The 19,312-nt window shown below is 49.5% G+C and overlaps 1 protein-coding gene across 3 annotated transcripts in view; it reads left to right on the forward strand.

The window, feature by feature from the left end:
• DEPTOR (DEP domain containing MTOR interacting protein) overlaps positions 1-15,764 on the forward strand; it is a 160,436-nt gene extending 144,672 nt beyond the window's left edge. For all 3 annotated transcript variants that reach the window (XM_042254542.2, XM_042254544.2, XM_042254543.2), the window contains one exon: positions 10,660-15,764. In XM_042254542.2, the coding sequence (XP_042110476.1) occupies positions 10,660-10,788 (129 nt within the window). In that variant the 3' untranslated portion in view covers positions 10,789-15,764. The remainder of the gene's footprint in view (positions 1-10,659) is intronic.
• Positions 15,765-19,312: the final 3,548 nt, after the last annotated feature.

The following is a 19,312-nucleotide window of genomic DNA, read 5'->3' on the forward strand; positions in this document are numbered from 1 at the left end:
CCCTGTAGCATGTCTTTCAGGCCTCTGCGCTGCTGAGGTCCGTTTATGTGCTGAGAACACTTAGGTGCATTAGAGCACCTCTGCCTGCACCCCTTCTTTCATATTCTTCTCGACTTCACGCCTAAAAGTCATGTCTGCCTTGCAGATGTGATGGAAGCGAACTCCCGGCCTAGTCCTTAGCACTTGAGCAACCAGGGAACCAAAGCTGTTATAATAGTAAACAGTCGTTCAGTGACTAATTAAGAGGAGTTATTCTTTCTTTTTCTTTAATTTTTTTGACTGCGCCACATGGCTTGCAGGGTGTTAGTTCCCCAACTAGGGATCGAACCTGAGCAACAGCAGTGAAAGCCTGGAATCCTAACCATTAGGCAACCAAGGAGCTCCCAAGTGGATATTTTTTCTCATATTAGAGCTGAAAGATGCTGTAAAGTCTCATATAATAATATACATTTTTTTCCCAGCCAGCCCAATTGATGGAACAAAGAACTAATGCTTGGAGAAGTGAGATAGCATGTTCAGAATGATTCAGCTCTCTGGGTGCAGGGCTGAGACGAGAATTTATCTCCTGACTCCTAATCCAGGGCTTTCTCCATTGCCCCGTGCTTAATTTGCGTGTGTGTTAGTCTCTCAGTCCTGTCTGACTCTTTGTGACCCCATGGACTGTAGCCCTCCAGGCTCCTCTGTCCGTGGAGTGAGTTGCCACTTCCTATTCCCAGAGATCTTCCCGGCCAAGGGATCAAGCTCAGGTCTCCTGGACTGCAGGCGGACTCTTTACCACTGTGCCACCTGGGAGCCCCCTTGGGGAAATCCTCGCTGGGGAGGCAGGAAGGAGGGAAAGAAAGAGCAGATCCCAGAGACACACGTTTTAGGACTTTTTCTTTCTATGCGAATAAGCTGAACTTCATAGACGGCTGAGGAATGCCTCACGTTGAACATGGCAGCCCCCGTGCTGAGCTGATACCCGAGAGCAACACTCTCACCCACCTGACGAAGACAGGCGGCTCCTGAGCCTTCTGCTGGGCTGTCTCCACTGTGAAGCGAAGATCGCAGTGACAGAAAGGCAGCGCAGTGGAAGGCGCAGATTAGGTGGCGCAGTCGCCGTGACGAACGGTGTGGCTTGGGGGAGTTTTCTGGCTGAGTTAGTTACACGCAGCGTTGTTACCAAGGGTCATTGTACAATCCTTTATTCACCTTGTGCCCTGCCTCTGGGAATCTTTAAAATCTGCACCCAGGAATCATTACTGTTCACCCTCACTCTAGCAGCAGAGTTATAAATAAGGTGGTTATTTAAACTTTGATTGAGGATCATAAGACCTGATAGGCCTAGCCCAGTTGTAAAGATTAGTCTGATTTATGCTTTTTTTATTTCAGTATTTATTTCATTTATTCACCTGGCTGTGCCAGGCCGTAGTCATGGCACGTGGGTTTCCAGTTTTCTTTGCGGCGTGCAGGGTCTTCAGTTGCAGCGTGCGGACTCTTAGCTGTGACAGGTGGGATCTGGTTCTTTGACCAGGAGTCGGACCCCAACCCCCTGCCTCGGGAGTATAGAGTCTTAGCCGCTGGACCACCATGCAGGTCCCTGAGTTATACTTAAAAGATAAAACTGCCCCCTTACCATTTTCCATCACTTCCTTCCCTGATGATGATGAAGTGAGCGTTATTCCATTTTTCAAAGATGCTGGAAGGAAAAATCAAATCATTGTCCTTAAGAGACTTGCGTGTGAGAGGTGCTTAGATACGGTATCGAGGTGTGTATCCGTGTGGTATCAGCGGTCCTTTGCGGGGAACTGACTATCACTCAGGGGACAAGGTAGCCTGGGGCTTCAGTATACAAGCATGTAAGGAACTTTGGGAAAATGTTAGGTGGCCCCGTTAGCCATTCGAACACTGTCCATGCGGACTGGCAAGCCGCACCCTGAGAAGTGGTCCAGGCGTTCGGATCAGATGGCTGGACTTTCCAGGTGTGGATAACAAAGGAAAAAGACTTAAAATCACCCATAAAGAGATCGTGCTCTATTTAAACATCTATGCTGTTGCTTCCACAGTCTTGTCTGTTAGATTATGGAAGCCATGGTGTAATAATTTGGAGCAGAGTTTGAAGAACTTTCTGGTGCTAGTGGTAAAGAACCTGCCTGCTAATGCAGGAGACGCAGGAGACATGGGTTTGATCTCTGGGTCAGAAAAATCCCCTAGAGAAGGAAATGGCAACCCACTCCAGTATTCTTGCCTGGAGAACTCCATGGATGGAGGGGCTGGTGTACTATAGTCAATAGGGTCACAAAAAGTCGGATACTGCCGAGCATGCATCATTAAAGAAATAGGAACAATTAAAATATAGCTTTTTTTCTTTCTAAACTTTCAACGGCTTTCAAGTGTTTCTTAATCTATGCATGACTTCCTTAATCTGGCTCACCCTCAGGCTTCTTTTGGTTTGGATACCTTGGCTGTGAAAGAGCCTCAAGCTCCGTCCTCGGGAAGACTGGCTGTGGTGTGTATTTGCCACGGTAACACCTGACCCCAGGGCTCGCATGTGGCTGTAACAGTGCGTGTGCCGACCTGGTGGCAGGTTTGGTGGTTTGGGGTATTGCATTTTGAGCAACTTGGATGTTATCTCTGACAACAGATCTCAGCTTGAGCATTTCATACATTGCTATTATTCATTTTAAAGTCTAAGAAAGAAAGAAAGTGAAGTCACTCAGTCATGTCCGACTCTTTGCGACCCCATGCACTGTGGCCCGCTAGGCTCCTCCATCCCTGGGATTCTCCAGGCAAGATACAGGAGTGGGGTGCCATGTCCTTCTCCAGGGGATCTTTCCGACCCAGGGACTGAACCCGGGTCTCCCGCATTGCAGGCAGACTCTTTACCATCTGAGCCACAAGGGAAGTCCTGATTTTAAAGTTTAGAAGATGGCAAAATTTGGCTTTGTGGATGAAATAGGAACTTCCCTGGTGGTCCACTGGCTAAGACTCCATGCTCCCAGTGCAGCGGTCCCAGGTTCGATCCCTGGTCAGGGAACTAGAGCCCACGTGCCACCACTAAGGCCTTGTGCAGCCAAACAAATCAATAAATATTGTGGAAAAGTAAAAATTTAAAAATGAGAGACTGCAGGCAAGCAGTAATTACAATAACATCTGAAATGTCAGCCCCCCTCTTGTATTTGGGGTTGTTAATTCTCAGAGCTGTAGAATGTATTCAGTTCAGTTCAGCCGCTCAGTCATGTCTGACTCTTTGCGACCCCATGAGCTGCAGCACGCCAGGCCTCCCTGTCCTTTACCAACTCCCGGAGCTTACTCAAACTCATGTCCATCGAGTCAGTGATAAGACCTGACAATTCACATTTTCAGCAAGCCCTTGAAAGGTAACTTATATTTGCAGTACAGCTTGAGAGCCGCTGTTTTATACTGGGATGGGATTTTCACTTAGGCAACTGAACAGCAAAAACGTCTTGAACAGGGACTTCCCTGGCGGTCCAGGGGTCGAGCATCCGCTCGCCAATGCAGGGAGCGCGGATTTGCTGCCCACTCGGGGAGGGCCCCACGTGTCGGAGCAGCCAAGCCTCAGCACAGCCAGAAACAAACCAATAGTTTCCTACACGTTGGCTTAAATAATGTAGACTGGATTTGTAGCTGAAACTTCTCACACGTAACTGGCTCAAAATAAGCTGCTTCACTGATCAGCGTATTTCCTGTCTCAAGGAATGATCCAGTAGGATAGCTTGGATGCCTGGTGGGATTTGTAGAGAGGAATTCTGCTTTTAGTGGGGGCTCGGCTAGGGTGATCTCTAGACACCTCTGGGGACTCTGCCTGGTTGGGGATTTCAGTGTCGGCCTGCCCGCCACACCTTGGCTCTGCTCTCTGTCTCCTTTGATTGGACACGCTTCCGTTTCCTACTCACCGGGACTCAGCTCTCCCTGATTCTCTTCTGTATCTGTCTGGGTCTCTGTCTTGCTCAGTGTTTTGTTATTTTCAGGGGAAGCCTGAAGCAGCCTTCCCTTCCAACCCTTCCTTCTCTTTCAAGATCAGAAAGGAGAAAAAAGGACAGCTGAGAGTAGCTTCCATAGGAAAGTTTCCGTGGCAGGGATCCGAGTGCCTGGTGCATGCAGATTTCCGGGGTGGAGAGAGGACGCTGCGGTGATCCCAGGTGCTGTGCGTCTCCTCCACCTCACTCCCAGTCTGCGTGAAACACTCCGATGATTGTGATGGGCCCAGCCATACAAGGACTACTGGGGAACTGCACAACCCCGAGGGCACCCTGGCTGTTCGGAGGGCTAGTGGTTAGTGTCCGACCACCAGCACGGGGCAGGGGGAATTAGAGGCAAGGTTGCTTCCTTGGTTTGGCTCCTTCTCGGGAGGAAGCCTGGGGTGCAGCCTCGGTGTTTATCCAGCCTGGTCTCAGCTGCAGTGTCCAAGTCCTGCCTCTTCTACTTGCTACCTCCTACCCGACCGACTCTGGTTTTCAGAACCTTTCTGCACTGCCCTGCTGCTCAGAGACATCACGTACCCAAGACCTGGGGAGGCTTTGTTCCTCCTCTTCATCAAGGATGGTGTTGTTCCATCGCTCAGGCGTGTCTGACTCTCTGCGACCCATGGACTGCAGCACGCCAGGCCTCCCTGTCCTTCACCTTCCCTCGGGGTTTGCTCATTAAGGATAATGGCTTCCATTCCCCTTCTTTATATAGTGAAGGTAAAAGATACGTATGGGAAGACAAGAACTGGAAGGGAATATGCAAAAATAGTAAGTAGTTATATTCACTTGAATTATGAGTAGTTTTTCCACTTCTGCAAACTTCTCTCATACAGCTGGTATACTGCTTTGCTTTTTAATTAGTAAACTGTTTTTAAGAGAAACAAAACCAAAGCGCTGTTGAGATGGAAACGGGGACCCCTGAGCTAGGGGGAGAGGGCTAAGAGGTACCCACTGCTACTGAAAATTAGGGCTGAGTGTGCAGTGTAGGGAACGTGGTGAACAATGCTGTGATGACTTTGTAACTAGATGGTCACGAGGCGACAGACGGTAGCTAGAGAGGGTCATTTTGTGATGTATAAAATTACCGAATCACTGTGGTGGCACACCCGAAACTGATATAAGTCAGTCATATTAATTTTAAAGTAAAAACAAAGGGTAGAAAAAGCGACGGTGTCCTCCTTGTAGGAAATGAGTTCAGAGCAGCTACAGGCACTTAGGAATGAGCTCTTTTCAGTGAACCGTGGAAATGAGGGTATTGCAATCAAAGCTTTGAAAACTGATCTGATAAAGATAATTGTAAGGAGAAGAAAAACGCCACAGCCTCACTTGAATGTTCGTAACCACCTGGGGTGGCATCTAACGCCCTCTGACCCCCGCGGGAGGTGCTGGGCACCCAAGGTTGGTCTGTTCAGAGCTCATCGCATGTTCCGTGTGTTTGTGCTTTTTCATGTCAGTAGAGAAATCATTTCACCCAGGCTGTGTGGTTTCCACTGTTACTTGTCACGTGTGTTGATTTTCAGAACATAGTGTACCAGAGATGCTAGCTCAAAGTTCATTAAAACCAAATACATTGCATGGCAGTGCCTGCCTTTCCAGGTCATTTTGCACGTTTTTAGTAACAGGACATTGGACCCGCTGTAACCACAGCACCTGTTGGGACCGCTTAGGGAGAGATGACGTCTTTCCAACAGCCTGACTCTAAAAATACTACCTTGAAGATAAGCAGGACACATGTTTGAAAGGCTTTTTTTTTTTTTACTCATTCAAGGGGAAAAAATGAAATAAATGTCTAAATTTCTATATTGTTGAGAATTTTAAGTGACAGAAGAAGCAAGTCAACCTCAACTGAGTAAAAACCTTCTTATGAAATTGGAAGAAGCGAAACAACATCATGAGATATTTGCAGGAACCCAGACTGTTTAACTAGGGCGTCCTTGGTGGCTCAGATAGTAAGAGTCCTTCTATCCGCCTGCAATGCAGGAGATCCGGGTTTGATCGCTGGGTGGGGAAGATCCCCTGGAGAAAGGAACAGCTACCCACCGAGTGTTCTTGCCTGGAGAATCCCATGGACAGAGAGCCTGGCGGTTACAAGAAGTCAGACAGAACTGAGCGACTAACACTTCACTTTAGTTTTGAAGCACCAAGCCCACCTCTCCTTATCTCTTTCTCTCTGGTGGCCCCAGATCAGGGATCACAGATCTGAAACACCTCTCAGCTAGGTTTAAGAAAAACAGAAAGTGCTGAGGACCACAGCAAACGAGAGAACATGCCCATTAAAAGGGGCAGCCGCTATGGAGCAGGGTCCAGCGGCCATCCAGGTCTGGTGTGGTTAGATCTTCAGACTCTTCCAAAGAGGCCAGAATTTGGAATTTTTAAAAAAATATTTGTTTTTGTTTCTTTGCTTATTTGGCTGCACTGAGTCCCAGCAGGGGCACGCAGGATCTGCAGCTGTGTGGCCACGTGCAGAACCTTTGTTCCCGCGTGCAGAACCTCTAGTTGCAGAATGTGGCATCTGGCTCCCTGACCAGGGCTCGAACCTGGGCCCCCTGCACTGGGAGTGTGGAGTCTTAGCCACTAGACCACTAGAGAAGCTCCCTAGAGATCTAGATTTTTGTGTGAAAATTTCCTAATTTTTAAATGTTGGTCAATGGAAACAAAGACAGCGTAGGGGATGGAATACAGCTCTGGCTAAGACTAAACGCTGCGGGCACTCCCTGAGCGACCAGGAGACGTGTCTCACCCTTGCAAACCTGTGAGGGGGTTGCCAGACCAGGCAGCTTCTGCCCTCTCCTTGGGCAACACAGGACTCTTCATCTGTTTGCAGGAAAGAAACGCCTTACTCTAAAGTCAGCGCTCTGGATCGGGAGGGGATGGAATTCTCGTTCTTTGACTCTTGAGTAGCTGCAGCAGAAAACACAAACCTCTAGCGAGCGTCCACATCGTTGTTCAATTGCTCAGTTGTGGAGTTGTATCCAACTCTCTGCGACCCCATGGACTGCAGCACGCCAGGCCTCCTTGTCCTTCACTGTCTCCTGGAGCTTGCTCAAACTCGTGTCCATTGAGTCGGTGATGCCGTCCAGCCATCTCATCCTCTGCCGTCCGCTTCTCCTCTTGTCCTCAATCTTTCCCAGCATCAGGGTCTTTTCCAATGAGTCAGCTCTTTGCATGAGGTGGCCAAAGTATTGGAGTTTCAGCTTCAACATCAGTCCTTCCAATGAACACCCAGGACTGATCTCCTTTAGGATGGACTGGTTGGATCTCCTTGCAGTCCAAGGGACTCTCAAGAGTCTTCTCCAACAGCACAGTTCAAAAGCATCAATTCTTTGGCGCTCAGCTTTCTTTATAGTCCAACTCTCACATCCATACATGACTACTGGAGAAACCATAGCTTTGACTAAATAGACTTTGTTGGCAAAGGATTTATTGTCTTTGCTTTTCAATGTGCTGTCTAGGTTTGTCACAGCTTTTCTTCTAAGAAGCAAGCGTCTATGTTACGATAGCACTAAATTGTCCTGCAAATTAGTCGTAGTTTGCTTCGGGATGTACTCTGACCTGCTCACGTGACCATGATTCTGACTTCAGCCGTGGTTGAGAACTGCTGATTCTGTACAGGATGTGCTCTGGGGGAAATAAAAAAGTGCCCTGAGCTCACAAGCCAGGTTTCTGGAAACGGGAATGGAGAAACAGCGACTGTTCTCCTTGCAGAGGACGGCGCGGAAGCCGGGGAGCCGAGTGGAGGGTACAGAGGTTCATGACAGCAGCCCGCGTCTGCTGAGTAAATACACACTGTGCCGCCACTCTGTACATGCCATCTGGTTTTGCATATGACCTTGAAAAAAGATACTTTTAAAGGAAAAGAAGTTAATTGAAGCCACTATTGGTATAGGGCTTGATATTTGCAAAGCAATTTTAAATTCATTGATTTGAACCTGTGAAGATAAGTGTTTTTACCCAACTGTGTCTTATAAATGATGTCACTGACACCTAGAGGAAGACAAATTACTTTTAAGATCATCCAGAAAAGGAAACTAGGACTTAAATCCATATTGCTGGATTCCAGATCCTATACCTTTTCCACAGGTACACAGCTGCCCTTTTAATATGTTCCAGTTTTGATTTATCTAAGTAATAGTTATAGGTATCTTTAGACTTACTAATACAGTATTTTATGTGTTGTATTTTATATTTACATTTGAGATATGACATACAACTTATATTCTGTATTGCTTACATTTCATATTTGTTATCTTTGTTAATACAGTGTTTGAGTTTCTATTGATCCTACACACTCAGAAAGCAGTAAGAGGAAATTGTGATTTCGGGTGTTTTAGTATTTTCACATTCTTTGTGTCATCAACAGTAACATAAGTGAAAGTGAAAGTGAAGTCGCTCAGTCGAGTCTGACTCTTTGCGACCCTGTGGACTGTAGCCCACACTAACATAATTATTAATAAATAATTGAGAGCAGGTATGCACCTTCATGGGCTTTCCAGGTGGCGCTAGTGGCAAAGCCCTCACCTGCAGGAGATATGAGTTCACTCCAGGGGTCAGGAAGACCCCCTGGAGGAGGGCATGGCAGCCCACTCCAGTGTTCTTGCCTGGAGACTCCAGTGGGCAGAGAAGCCTGGCGGGCTGCAGTCCATGGGGTCGCGAAGAGTTGGAAATGACTTAGCGACTTCCAGCTTCGGCTTAATGAGTTCTGGTGAATCCTTGTTTTTTCACGACTGGTGAAAGTTAGACATGATTAGACTTTCGCATTAGACAGGATAACACCTCTCAGCAGCTGCAGCTTGTATTCCCTTAGGAAGGTGGGGTTAGAGCCTGAGGTTAGCATCCACCGTAACAAATTCTTGAATTACTCAATCTCAGGTGCTCTCTGATGGTCCAGTGGCTAAGACCCCATGCTCTCACCTCAAAGGGCTCTTCCATCCATGGTTGGGGAGCTAAGATCCCACACGCTGTGCCGTGTGGCAAAAATCAATGTGTGCTTAGTTTATTTTTGAATTTTTATTGGAGTATAGTTGATTTACCGTGTTGTGTCCGTCTCTGCTGTACAACAACGTGAGTCGGTTGTACATATTCATATAGCAGCTCTTTTAGATTCTTTCCCCATATTAAGTCATTACAGAGTATTGAGTAGAGTTCCCTGCGCTACACACTTCCCTACTGTGTATGTATCATTGTGCCGAGCAGCTTCCGTTGTGTCTGACTCTTTGTGGCCCTATGAACTATAGCCCACCAGGCTCCTCTGCCCAGGGGCTTCTCCAGGCAAGAACACTGGAGTGGGTTGCCGTTTCCTCCTGCAGGGGGGTCTTCCTGTCCCAGGGGTGCAACCTCAGTCTCCTGTGGCTCCCACGCTGGCGGCCGGCTCTTTACCACCAGCGCCGCGCGGGAAGCCCCCGTATAGTCCCGTGTGGGTGTTCGTCGCAACCTCCCACTTTATCCCCCACCCCCCACTTTATCCCTCCCCCTCACTTTATCCCCCACCCCTCACTTTATCCCCCACCCCTCACTTTATCCCATCCCCCACTTTATCCCCCACCCCTCACTTTATCCCCCCACCCCCCACTTTATCCCCCACCCCTCACTTTATCCCCCACCCCTCACTTTATCCCCCACCCCCACTTTATCCCCCCACCCCTCACTTTATCCCCCACCCCTCACTTTATCCCCCACCCCCCACTTTATCCCATCCCCCACTTTATCCCCCACCCCCCACTTTATCCCCCACCCCTCACTTTATCCCCCATCCCCCACTTTATCCCCCCACCCCCCACTTTATCCCCCCACCCCCCACTTTATCCCATCCCCCACTTTATCCCCCCACCCCCCACTTTATCCCATCCCCCACTTTATCCCCCACCCCCACTTTATCCCCCATCCCCACTTTATCCCCACCCCTCACTTTATCCCCCCATCCCCCACTTTATCCCATCCCTCACTTTATCCCCCACCCCTCACTTTATCCCTCCCCCCCTCACTTTATCCCTCCCCCCCACTTTATCCCCCACCCCTCACTTTATCCCCCACCCCCCACTTTATCCCCCCACCCCCACTTTATCCCCCATCCCCCACTTTATCCCCCACCCCCACTTTATCCCCCACCCCCCACTTTATCCCATCCCCCACTTTATCCCCCCCCCCCCACTTTATCCCATCCCCCACTTTATCCCCCACCCCTCACTTTATCCCCCACCCCTCACTTTATCCCTCACCCCTCACTTTATCCCCCCATCCCCCACTTTATCCCTCCCCCTCACTTTATCCCCCATCCCTCACTTTATCCCGTCCCCCACTTTATCCCCCACCCCCCACTTTATCCCGTCCCCCACTTTATCCCCCACCCCCCACTTTATCCCCCCACCCCGCACCCCTGGTAACGGCGCCGCGGGGGAAGCCCCGCTACAGTCCCCTGTGGGTGTTCGTCGCCACCTCCCACTTTACCCCTCCTCACCCCTGGTAACCCTGAGTTGTTTTCTACATCTGTGACCGCTGCGGCTTTGGAGCTGAGCTCCTTGGCGCCCTTTTCAGGCCCCACACGCGGGCGAGGCCGCACCCCGCCTGCCTCTCGCGTCCGCCTCGCTGCGCCCCGCGCGGCCGGCTCCGCTCCATCCGCGCGGCCGGAACGGAAGCGCCGCGTGCTGCCCGGGGCGCCTCGGGATTCAAGAGGTGCTCTCTCTCTGTCCTCCAGGTCTGCCAGTTCGTCGTCTCTGTGAACGGGCTGAACGTGCTGCACGTGGACTACCGGACGGTGAGCAACCTGATTCTGACCGGGCCCCGCACCATCGTCATGGAGGTCATGGAGGAGCTGGAGTGCTGAGCCCGGGCCGGGCAGGGGCGCGCGGTGCGGCGGCGGCGGCGGACCGCGGATCTGCGCTCCGTGCGCTCGCGTCTTCATTCGAGTTTCCTGCACTGATGCCCTGTTGAATGTGGGAGAACCAGGGAGTATGTCTTTAAAAGAGAAAAAAGGAAAAAAGACAACACCTGTCGGTGCAGAAAAAGTTTCAGACACAGAATTTTTTCCCCACGTAGCTGCATTGCCTTACTCAACTTCCATTTGTAGTTCACGTCCGTTGTTTCTGGTCTCGGTTCACAAAAAGTTGAGATGCTTCTTTCGCCAAAACAGCAACGTGCTAAATCTGCCTTCGTGGGAATCAATACGGTAGTTTCTCTAGACTTTACGTTCTACTCTCACCAAAACGAGCATGGATCTGCTTATTAGAGGATCTTGATTTCACTGAATTTCAAACTGAAGCAACATCCAAAGGAATAGTACTTGTTAACTGGCGTTTTGAAGGTTCTAAAGCGTTTTTGACTTTTTCTTAATTGCTGCCTTTTTTTCAGTTATGGCAGTGGTCAAAAAGCAAACCCTTTGTGATGAGGTGGGTGGGGCAGGGAGAGAGATAATTACTTCAAAACTACGTGGGCTCTGTTTTCTCTTTCTGAGCCTGGATCATTCTGTCAATCAGCAAGAGCAGCTTTCTAGAAATAATTCTGAATATGTTGAATGTCAAAACAGACACGTTTGTATGTACATATATAATTCAGAATCATGCTTCTGCCAAGATTTCACGCTGAAGCTGTCCCTTGTGAAGTATTCTGGAACTTGGCCCATATATGATAACACTTGAAACTAAATTGCCTTATTGGCCTGAATTTTCACTAGCTTTGTAGTGTGACACCTTCTAAGAACATGACATGCTGCTTATTTGGTGGGATTGTTTTTTGCCAAAAGCACCTTCTTGTGCTGTAACTTTTTAGCCCACTTGTACATATGCACGTGTTTTGTTTTGGTTTTTTTTTTTTGGCTTTGGTTTTGGTCTTGAAGAGAATGCATCTTGGAGCTTGGTGTGTAGAGGAAGTTTCTCAGAGTGCCAAATTAGGGAGTCAGGGAATGCCCAGTTCCTTTTATTTTCATATAGCGCGTCAGAACGACCAGGCTACTTTCTTATCACGCAGTGACAAAGTGCGCATGTTCTGCCCCGGCCTTTGTTTGGTGCTGGGTCATGACATGGTGGTTCTGGTAGAGCGGACGCGCTGTGCTGAAGATGTCAGCTGTGTTTCTGGTAACCCACCTTTCTCATCTGTAGCCTTAGGCCGAGAGCAGGGTTTTGCAGGAACGCAGGACCTACCGCGAGTCCTGTCAGCCCGCCGCGGGAAGTCCTGTCCTCTCCGTGTGCCCGCGCGTTTACGCCGTGGCCAGGCGCTGTGGTCACTCTCCATCCTCATCACGACCCGCGAGGCAGTTAGAATCGCCCTGGTGTTTCGGACTTTTCGCTCAGTCTGAGCAAGTTTAGAAGAGGTCTCTAAGTCCCCACCGCGGCAGGAACTCCTGGGCGACAGCCTGGATTCAGGCACCGTCTGTCTAGTGCAGGCGCCCTGACCCCACCCCAGCCCTCCGCAGCCTTCTGCCCCCGAGCTGCGCGCACGATGCGCCCTGGGCGGTCAGCGGCGGCGCATCGCCCTGTCACAGCGGAGGAAGCGGGCTCATCAAGGCCTGAGGCTGTTAACAGTCCGGGGGAGGCGTTACCCATCAGGCTTTCTTTAAAGGTCGTCCCAGATGCCTTCTGGGCCTGGGTGTTCACCACCGACTCGAGAAGGAGGCAGGCCTCCGGGGACGGCATCCTCCCACCGGCCGCTGCTCCTTTGCTCCCGACCTGATGACTGTTCGGGTGCTGGCCCAGCTCCACGTCCCTTCAGCCAGTCTAAGCAGCAGAGAAAGGCTTTCCTTGATTCAGAGGGTGGCGTTGATGTCTTTGCTCAGATGAAGGCCCAGGTGAAGGAAGGGATACTAAGGTGAAGGGAGGGAAGCCTTTGGCTCCTACCACCCTGAGCTTAAAGCCCAAACACCAGAGAATTCTGCTTCAGGAGAGCGCCCCCTGAACCGTGGCCCCAGCCCACGCTTCATCCTCACCCTGTGAGTGCTCCTCACCCTGAGTGCTCCTCACCCTGTGAGTGCTCCTCACCCAGAGGGCCAGGCTGAACTTTCTCCAGCCTTTGCACATGCAGTTTTTCCTCCCTGGAATTGTTCTTTCTCTGTCTCTGCCTGGAACAGTCTGTCTTATGAACTCCCGTTAGATATTGTCTTAGATATTCCCTCTGGGAAATCTTCACCAGCAGCCTGGTTCTGGGATGGATGCCCTTCTCTGAATTCCCGGGGACCCCTATACACCAGCCTCCCGCGATCCCAGCACTGCTGACATTTCCTCGGAAATGGTCCCGTCCCCCGTTCTGTCTCCCGGAGTTCTCTCTCAGCATCTGCAGAACGGGAGGGACTGTGTCAGGCGTTGCCGTCGCCTAGCACGTTTCCTGACACAGAGCAGGCTGTCAGCTCTGCACTGCTTCTGAGCAGTCAGGCCGGAGCATAGCTTCTCACACTACTGATTCGCCCAGGAGCCTGTGGTTGGCCTTCGGGCAGAGCTGTGCTAGGGTGACCGAGCACAGCCTGGTGTCCTGGCTGAGTTCACACGCGCACCTGAGGTCGATGCTCAGGGCCGATGCTCGGGGCTGGCTGGCGGGGGCTGGCTCTGTGACTCCGTCTGGCTGTGGCCTGGGGCTGTGGCTGAGACTCCTCCGTTGGACTCACATGGTCTTTCCCCATAGCTGACCCAGGCTTCCTCGTTCGGTCTCAGGAGATCAAGTGAAGTGAAGTGAGGTGAAGTCGCTCAGTCGTGTCCGACTCTTTGCGACCCCGTGGACTAGAGCCTACCAGGCTTCTCCGTCCATGGGATTCTCCAGGCAAGAATACTGGAGTGGGTTGCCATTTCCTTCTCCAGGGGGTTGTCCTGACCCAGGAATCGAACCCGGGTCTCCCGCATTGGAGGCAGACGCTTTAACCTCTCAGCCACCGGGGAAGCCGCGAGTGCCAAAGAGAGGAAGAAGAGAAGCTGCAAGCCCTTCTGTGGACCCGCCCGAAGCCGCACAGGGTGGACCCGCCCGAAGCCGCACAGGGTCACTTCCGTAGCCTTTTCTTGGCTGGTGCAAGTCACAAAGCTAGCCCAGAACCAAGAGGTCCAAAAGCAGGCTGCCCCTGTGATGGGAGGAGCTGCCGAGAGTCTGGCCGTTTTTAATCCGCCCAGAGTAGATACTCCTTTTTGAGTGAAGGCCTAAGGAGTTACCTGGCTGTTGCAAGACTTCAGCAATCCAGATGCCAATCACTGCCCACCCGCTGGGTAGAAGTGCAGCGTTGTGAACAAAGCCCCCCGCCCAGTGAAAACTGAAGTCAGGACATCCTGAAGCCGCAGTGCTGCGTGGGGCCCGGCAGCGCGGTGTCGCCCCCTGCCTCTCGCTGAGGCGCGCAGCGGTCTTGGTGGGCGGGCCGGCCCAGCACCTCCCTGCCTGCAGTCGCGAGCCCTCAGCTGGCCTCCCCGGCGCAGGGCGGGCTGGGGAAGACGGGCGTTTGGCTTCGGCTTGTTCGTGGCACGTGGTTGTGCCGTGTACCCGTGAAAGTGAAGGATACGTTCTTAAACTCAGGCCTTGAGTTGTTCAATCATAGCATATTAAAAAGTAAATATTTTTTATGGCATTTTGACAGTTGAACTGCTTTAAAATTCAGAAATTCCAGTCCTAAACGGAACACCAAGAATTGTTCCGAACTAGGAGGAAGCAGGACTTTGAAGAGCTTTTATCTCCTGCGCGCGTGTGTCTGCGCTGTGGGGAATTGTGTGTGAGTTGAGCTCGCTCGGGAGGAGCTCTGAACCGGCCTGGTTTGTTCCCAGAGAAGACGCGCTTGCGTTTCCAGGTGTCTGTGTGTCTGTGATGGAGACAGAAATCACTTGGCGGCGAGTCACGAGCACAGGTGTGCTTTCGGCGCTGATTTGAAAGCCGTGTTGGTTGATTCTGCTGTAGAGAGAAAACGCAGCCGCCCTTGGGGCTGGTTCTGCTATCTGATGTTCTCTTATGAACCTCTGTCAGATAATTATGTGAACTGATAAATTTCTGGTCGAGAAATGGTGGGTAACATGAAGAGATCCATGTTTGAGCAGATTAGATACGACCAACCCCACACTGCCTTAAGGTGAATGCATTGGAGCGGGAACAGTTAATGGTTTAAAAGTCACTGCTTTCAGTCCAAGGTAGAGCCTCACTTTCCCAAATACTCATTCCTTTCAAACATGTCATGAAAATCGCCTGCTTTAAGATCTGTGTGAATGGTGTTGACTATTATCTCCTGTTGAATATTAATCGTGTTTCATTTTGATTATCTGTGATCAGAATAACCCAAGATCATTTCAGGTTTGCAAATTGGTTGGAGTCTCTTGGTATCATTGACCATGGTTTTACTCATTCAAAGAAGAATTTCAGGTATAATATGTTTTCCCTCAGTTCAGTACCAAGAGGACAAATTTACCGTGTACCAAAAGGAAGTTCATAATCAAAGTCACTATATGGAATTGTGAAATGCATTAATATATGTACTTAATATATATGTTTATTTTTAAATTAGGTTGAAATTTATTTTCTCTGTTTCTTAAAAGTTACAGCAAAATAATTAAAATTATAATATAACAATAGTATAGCATGAAATACATGTTAAATTTTTAAAATGATGCCTTTAAGGTTTTAGCTTTTCCTTTCTTTAGAGAAAATTAACCACTTTTTTATCCTAAGAAAGAGTTGCATTGTAAACCTGATCTACAACTAATCTGTCAGAGAGCACACGTGGGGCTGGTGTCCAGTTCTCTAATGTAACCAAAAGTGCCATTTGTAAAACTACTTAATGATGGATGTTTTCTGAAGCTCTTTTGCCTGGAAAAAAGAAAAAAAGTGCATTAAAAAGGTTTTTTCTCTACTGTATTGATTTGAAATCATTTTCTCCCTACACATGTATTGATGAGTGTTGGGAAGAACTGACTCATTTGAAAAGACCCGGACACTGGGGAAGATTGAGGGCAGGAGGAGAAGGGAATGACAGAGGATGAGATGGTTGGATGGCATCACCGACTCAATGGACATGAGTTTGGGTAGACTCTGGGAGTTGGTGATGGACAGGGAGGCCTGGCGTGCTGCGGTTCATGGGGTTGCAAAGAGCCGGACACAACTGAGCGACTGAACTGACTGATGGAATAGTCTATATGGAAAAATGCTATGTGGTTGCTATTTTGAAATAATGATAGTTATTTTTTTATTTTCAACTAATTAGGGAATCAGTTCCACAATTCAGTGCATGTAGGGTATAACTAAGGAGGTGACTGGTTATCCAGACTACATTCAATACTAACCAAAAGAACGTCTCATTTTTCTCTCATGTATTCACTTGCTCATTCATTCAGGAAGCCTCCCTGAGGGCATGTGTTTTGCTGAACGGTATGTATAAGGCTCTTCTCATGGCTCAGTGGTAAAGAACCCGCCGAAGCAGGACACGCAAGAGACAGGGGTTTGATCCCTGGGTCAGGAAAATCCCCTGGGGAAGGAAGTCACTACCAACTCCAGAGTTCTTGCCTGGGAAACACCATGGACAGAGGAGCCTGGGGGCTACAGTCCACAGGGTCCCAAAAGAGTCGGACACGACGTGAACTCCCTGATGTTCAAGCTGGTTTTAGAAAAGGCAGAGGAACCAGAGATCAAATTGCCAACATCTGCTGGATCATTGAAAAGGCAAGAGAGTTCCACAAAAACATCTATTTCTGCTTTATTGACTATGCCAAAGCCTTTGACTGTGTGGATCACAATAAACTGTGGAACATTCTTCAAGAGATGGGAATACCAGACCACCTGACCTGCCTCTTGAGAAATCTGTATGCCGGTCAGGAAGCAACAGTTAGAACTGGGCATGGAACAAAAGACTGGTTCCAAATAGGAAAAGGAGTCCGTCAAGGCTGTATATTGTCACCCTGCTTATTTAACTTCTATGCAGAGTACATCATGAGAAACACTGGACTGGAAGAAACACAAGCTGGAATCAAGATTGCCGGGAGAAATATCAATCACCTCAGATATGCAGATGACACCACCCTTATGGCAGAAAGTGAAGAGGACCTAAAAAGCCTCTTGATGAAAGTGAGCGAGGAGAGTGAAAAAGTTGGCTTAAAGCTCAACATTCAGAAAACGAAGATCATGGCATCCGGTCCCATCACTTCATGGGAAATAGATGGGGAAACAGTGGAAACTGTGTCAGACTTTATTTTGGGGGGGCTCCAAAATCACTGCAGATGGTGATTGCAGCCATGAAATTAAAAGACGCTTACTCCTTGGAAGAAAAGTTATGACCAACCTAGATAGCATATTCAAAAGCAGAGACATTACTTTGCCGACTAAGGTCCGTCTAGTCAAGGCTATGGTTTTTCCTGTGGTCATGTATGGATGTGAGAGTTGGACTGTGAAGAAGGCAGAGCGCCGAAGAATTGATGCTTTCAAACTGTGGTGTTGGAGAAGACTCTTGAGAATCCTTTGGACTGCAAGGAGATCCAACCAGTCCATTCTGATGGAGATCAGCCCTGGGATTTCTTTGGAAGGAATGATGCTAAAGCTGAAGCTCCAGTACTTTGGCCACCTCATGCGAAGAGTTGACTCATTGGAAAAGACTCTGATGCTGGGAGGGATTGGGGGCAGGAGGAGAAGGGGACGACAGAGGATGAGATGGCTGTATGGCATCACTGACTCGATGGACGCGAGTCTGAGTGAACTCCAGGAGTTGGTGATGGACAGGGAGGCCTGGCGTGCTGCAATTCATGGGGTCACAAATAGTCGGACACGACTGAGCAACTGAACTGAATTGAACTAGGGGTACAAGATGGAGCAGACAGGACCCTGCCTTCAGCCCCACGAGTCATGTCTAGGCCGTCTCTAGAAAGCTGCTCTCTGTAGAGGGGGGAGGATATGCAATCCTGGGGCTGATGCACAAACCACCATCCAACCCCAGAAGCAGAACAGTGACAAACCCTTACGTTTACGTGCTGTCCCTTCCCGATCCTGCCCCCACTTTCCCTTACCCAAGGTGAGCACGGTGGTGAACATTGTTACCGTTCTCCCGTTCGTTCTTGTTTTCTGGCCAGGCAACAGTGAGGGCGCTAAGTTCTACCCGCTGCACCATCAGGGAACTCCCCCTGCTGTTCATTTTTTGGGGGGAGCACGCCACATGTCGTGTGGATCTCAGTTCCCCAGCCAGGGACTGAACCTGTGCCCCTGCAATGAAGCATGGAGTCTTAACCACTGACCCCAGGGAGGCCTCCGTTCTTTTTGCTCTTAATCATTGTTTGGGGTGTTGTGTGGTGTTTTGTTTTGTAATGAACTGTATTTAAGGAGCATCCAGCTTTATATAGACTTCTGGGAGCTTCTTATGTTGCTAAGATTCTTCTAGACTTTTGTGTATGATTGTAGTTCACTGTTTACGGCTTCCTAAACTCTCTGTTTATTTGTCTGGTTTCCTGGCGGCGGGTATTTGGGTTGTTTCCGTTGTTGCTCTTGTGGTTGTTGTAAGCAGGATTACTTACAGTCTGGTACAGTCTGGTACCATCTCCTGGGGACGAGTGTAGGAATTTTTCTTAGAAATCCACTTAGCAGAGTCAGAGGACACGTGAATACTAGCTTTAGGAGGTCACATTCAACTCCCGTTCAAAGCAGTTGAACCACAGAAGTTGCCCATCTGAAATATAAAAGTGATAGGTGTCAATCAGTATCTTCTCCAAACTCTGAAACTTAATTTTTGTCAAATGTTTGTTTGGTCAGTGATATTGAGAATTCTGAGTTGCTGCAAAGCTCATAAAGCACAACAAATGTGAGAAGTAGTTTGTCATCCTGACGTATTACATCGGTGTCTTCATAATGCCCAGGATGTTTTTGAAACTTTTACCGTGCTACAGCTCTGATTATGATGACGCACAAATTATTGACTCAAAATCTTGACTCTCTGTGCACCAGTGCCAAACAGAAATACTGAGACAGAGTCACAGGGGAGAAGGAAAGAGTGACTTTCTTTCTTTGCCAGGCAAAGGGGGCACGCGGTAGGCTAGCGCTTCAAGAACGCCGCCCCCTCCCTGGAGATCAGAGAGGCTGTACAGGCAGGCAGGGCTCCCCAGGGGGCGCTAGTGGTAAAGAGAGGTGCGGTTCGATCCCTGGGTTGGGAAGATCCCCCAGAGGAGGGCGTGGCAGCCCACTGCAGCCTTCCCGGCTGGAGAATCCCATGGACACAGGAGCCTAGGGGGCTGCAGTCCATGGGGTCGCAAAGGGCAGGACCCTGAGCCACAGGCAGGCAGGATCTTGCTTTCTTCTCTCTGTTTCGAAGGGTGGGGCTGCTGCTAAGATTAGGGTGTGAAGGGTCTCAGGCATCTGGTCTCCTAATCCAGCTTCTCCTGCCCCTGTAATCTTGCCTCGGGTGGTTTCCTGACTGCTCCTCCCTTGATTGG

This window comes from Ovis aries, chromosome 9 (genome assembly GCF_016772045.2).
Source record: "Ovis aries strain OAR_USU_Benz2616 breed Rambouillet chromosome 9, ARS-UI_Ramb_v3.0, whole genome shotgun sequence".
Lineage (NCBI taxonomy): Eukaryota > Metazoa > Chordata > Mammalia > Artiodactyla > Bovidae > Ovis > Ovis aries.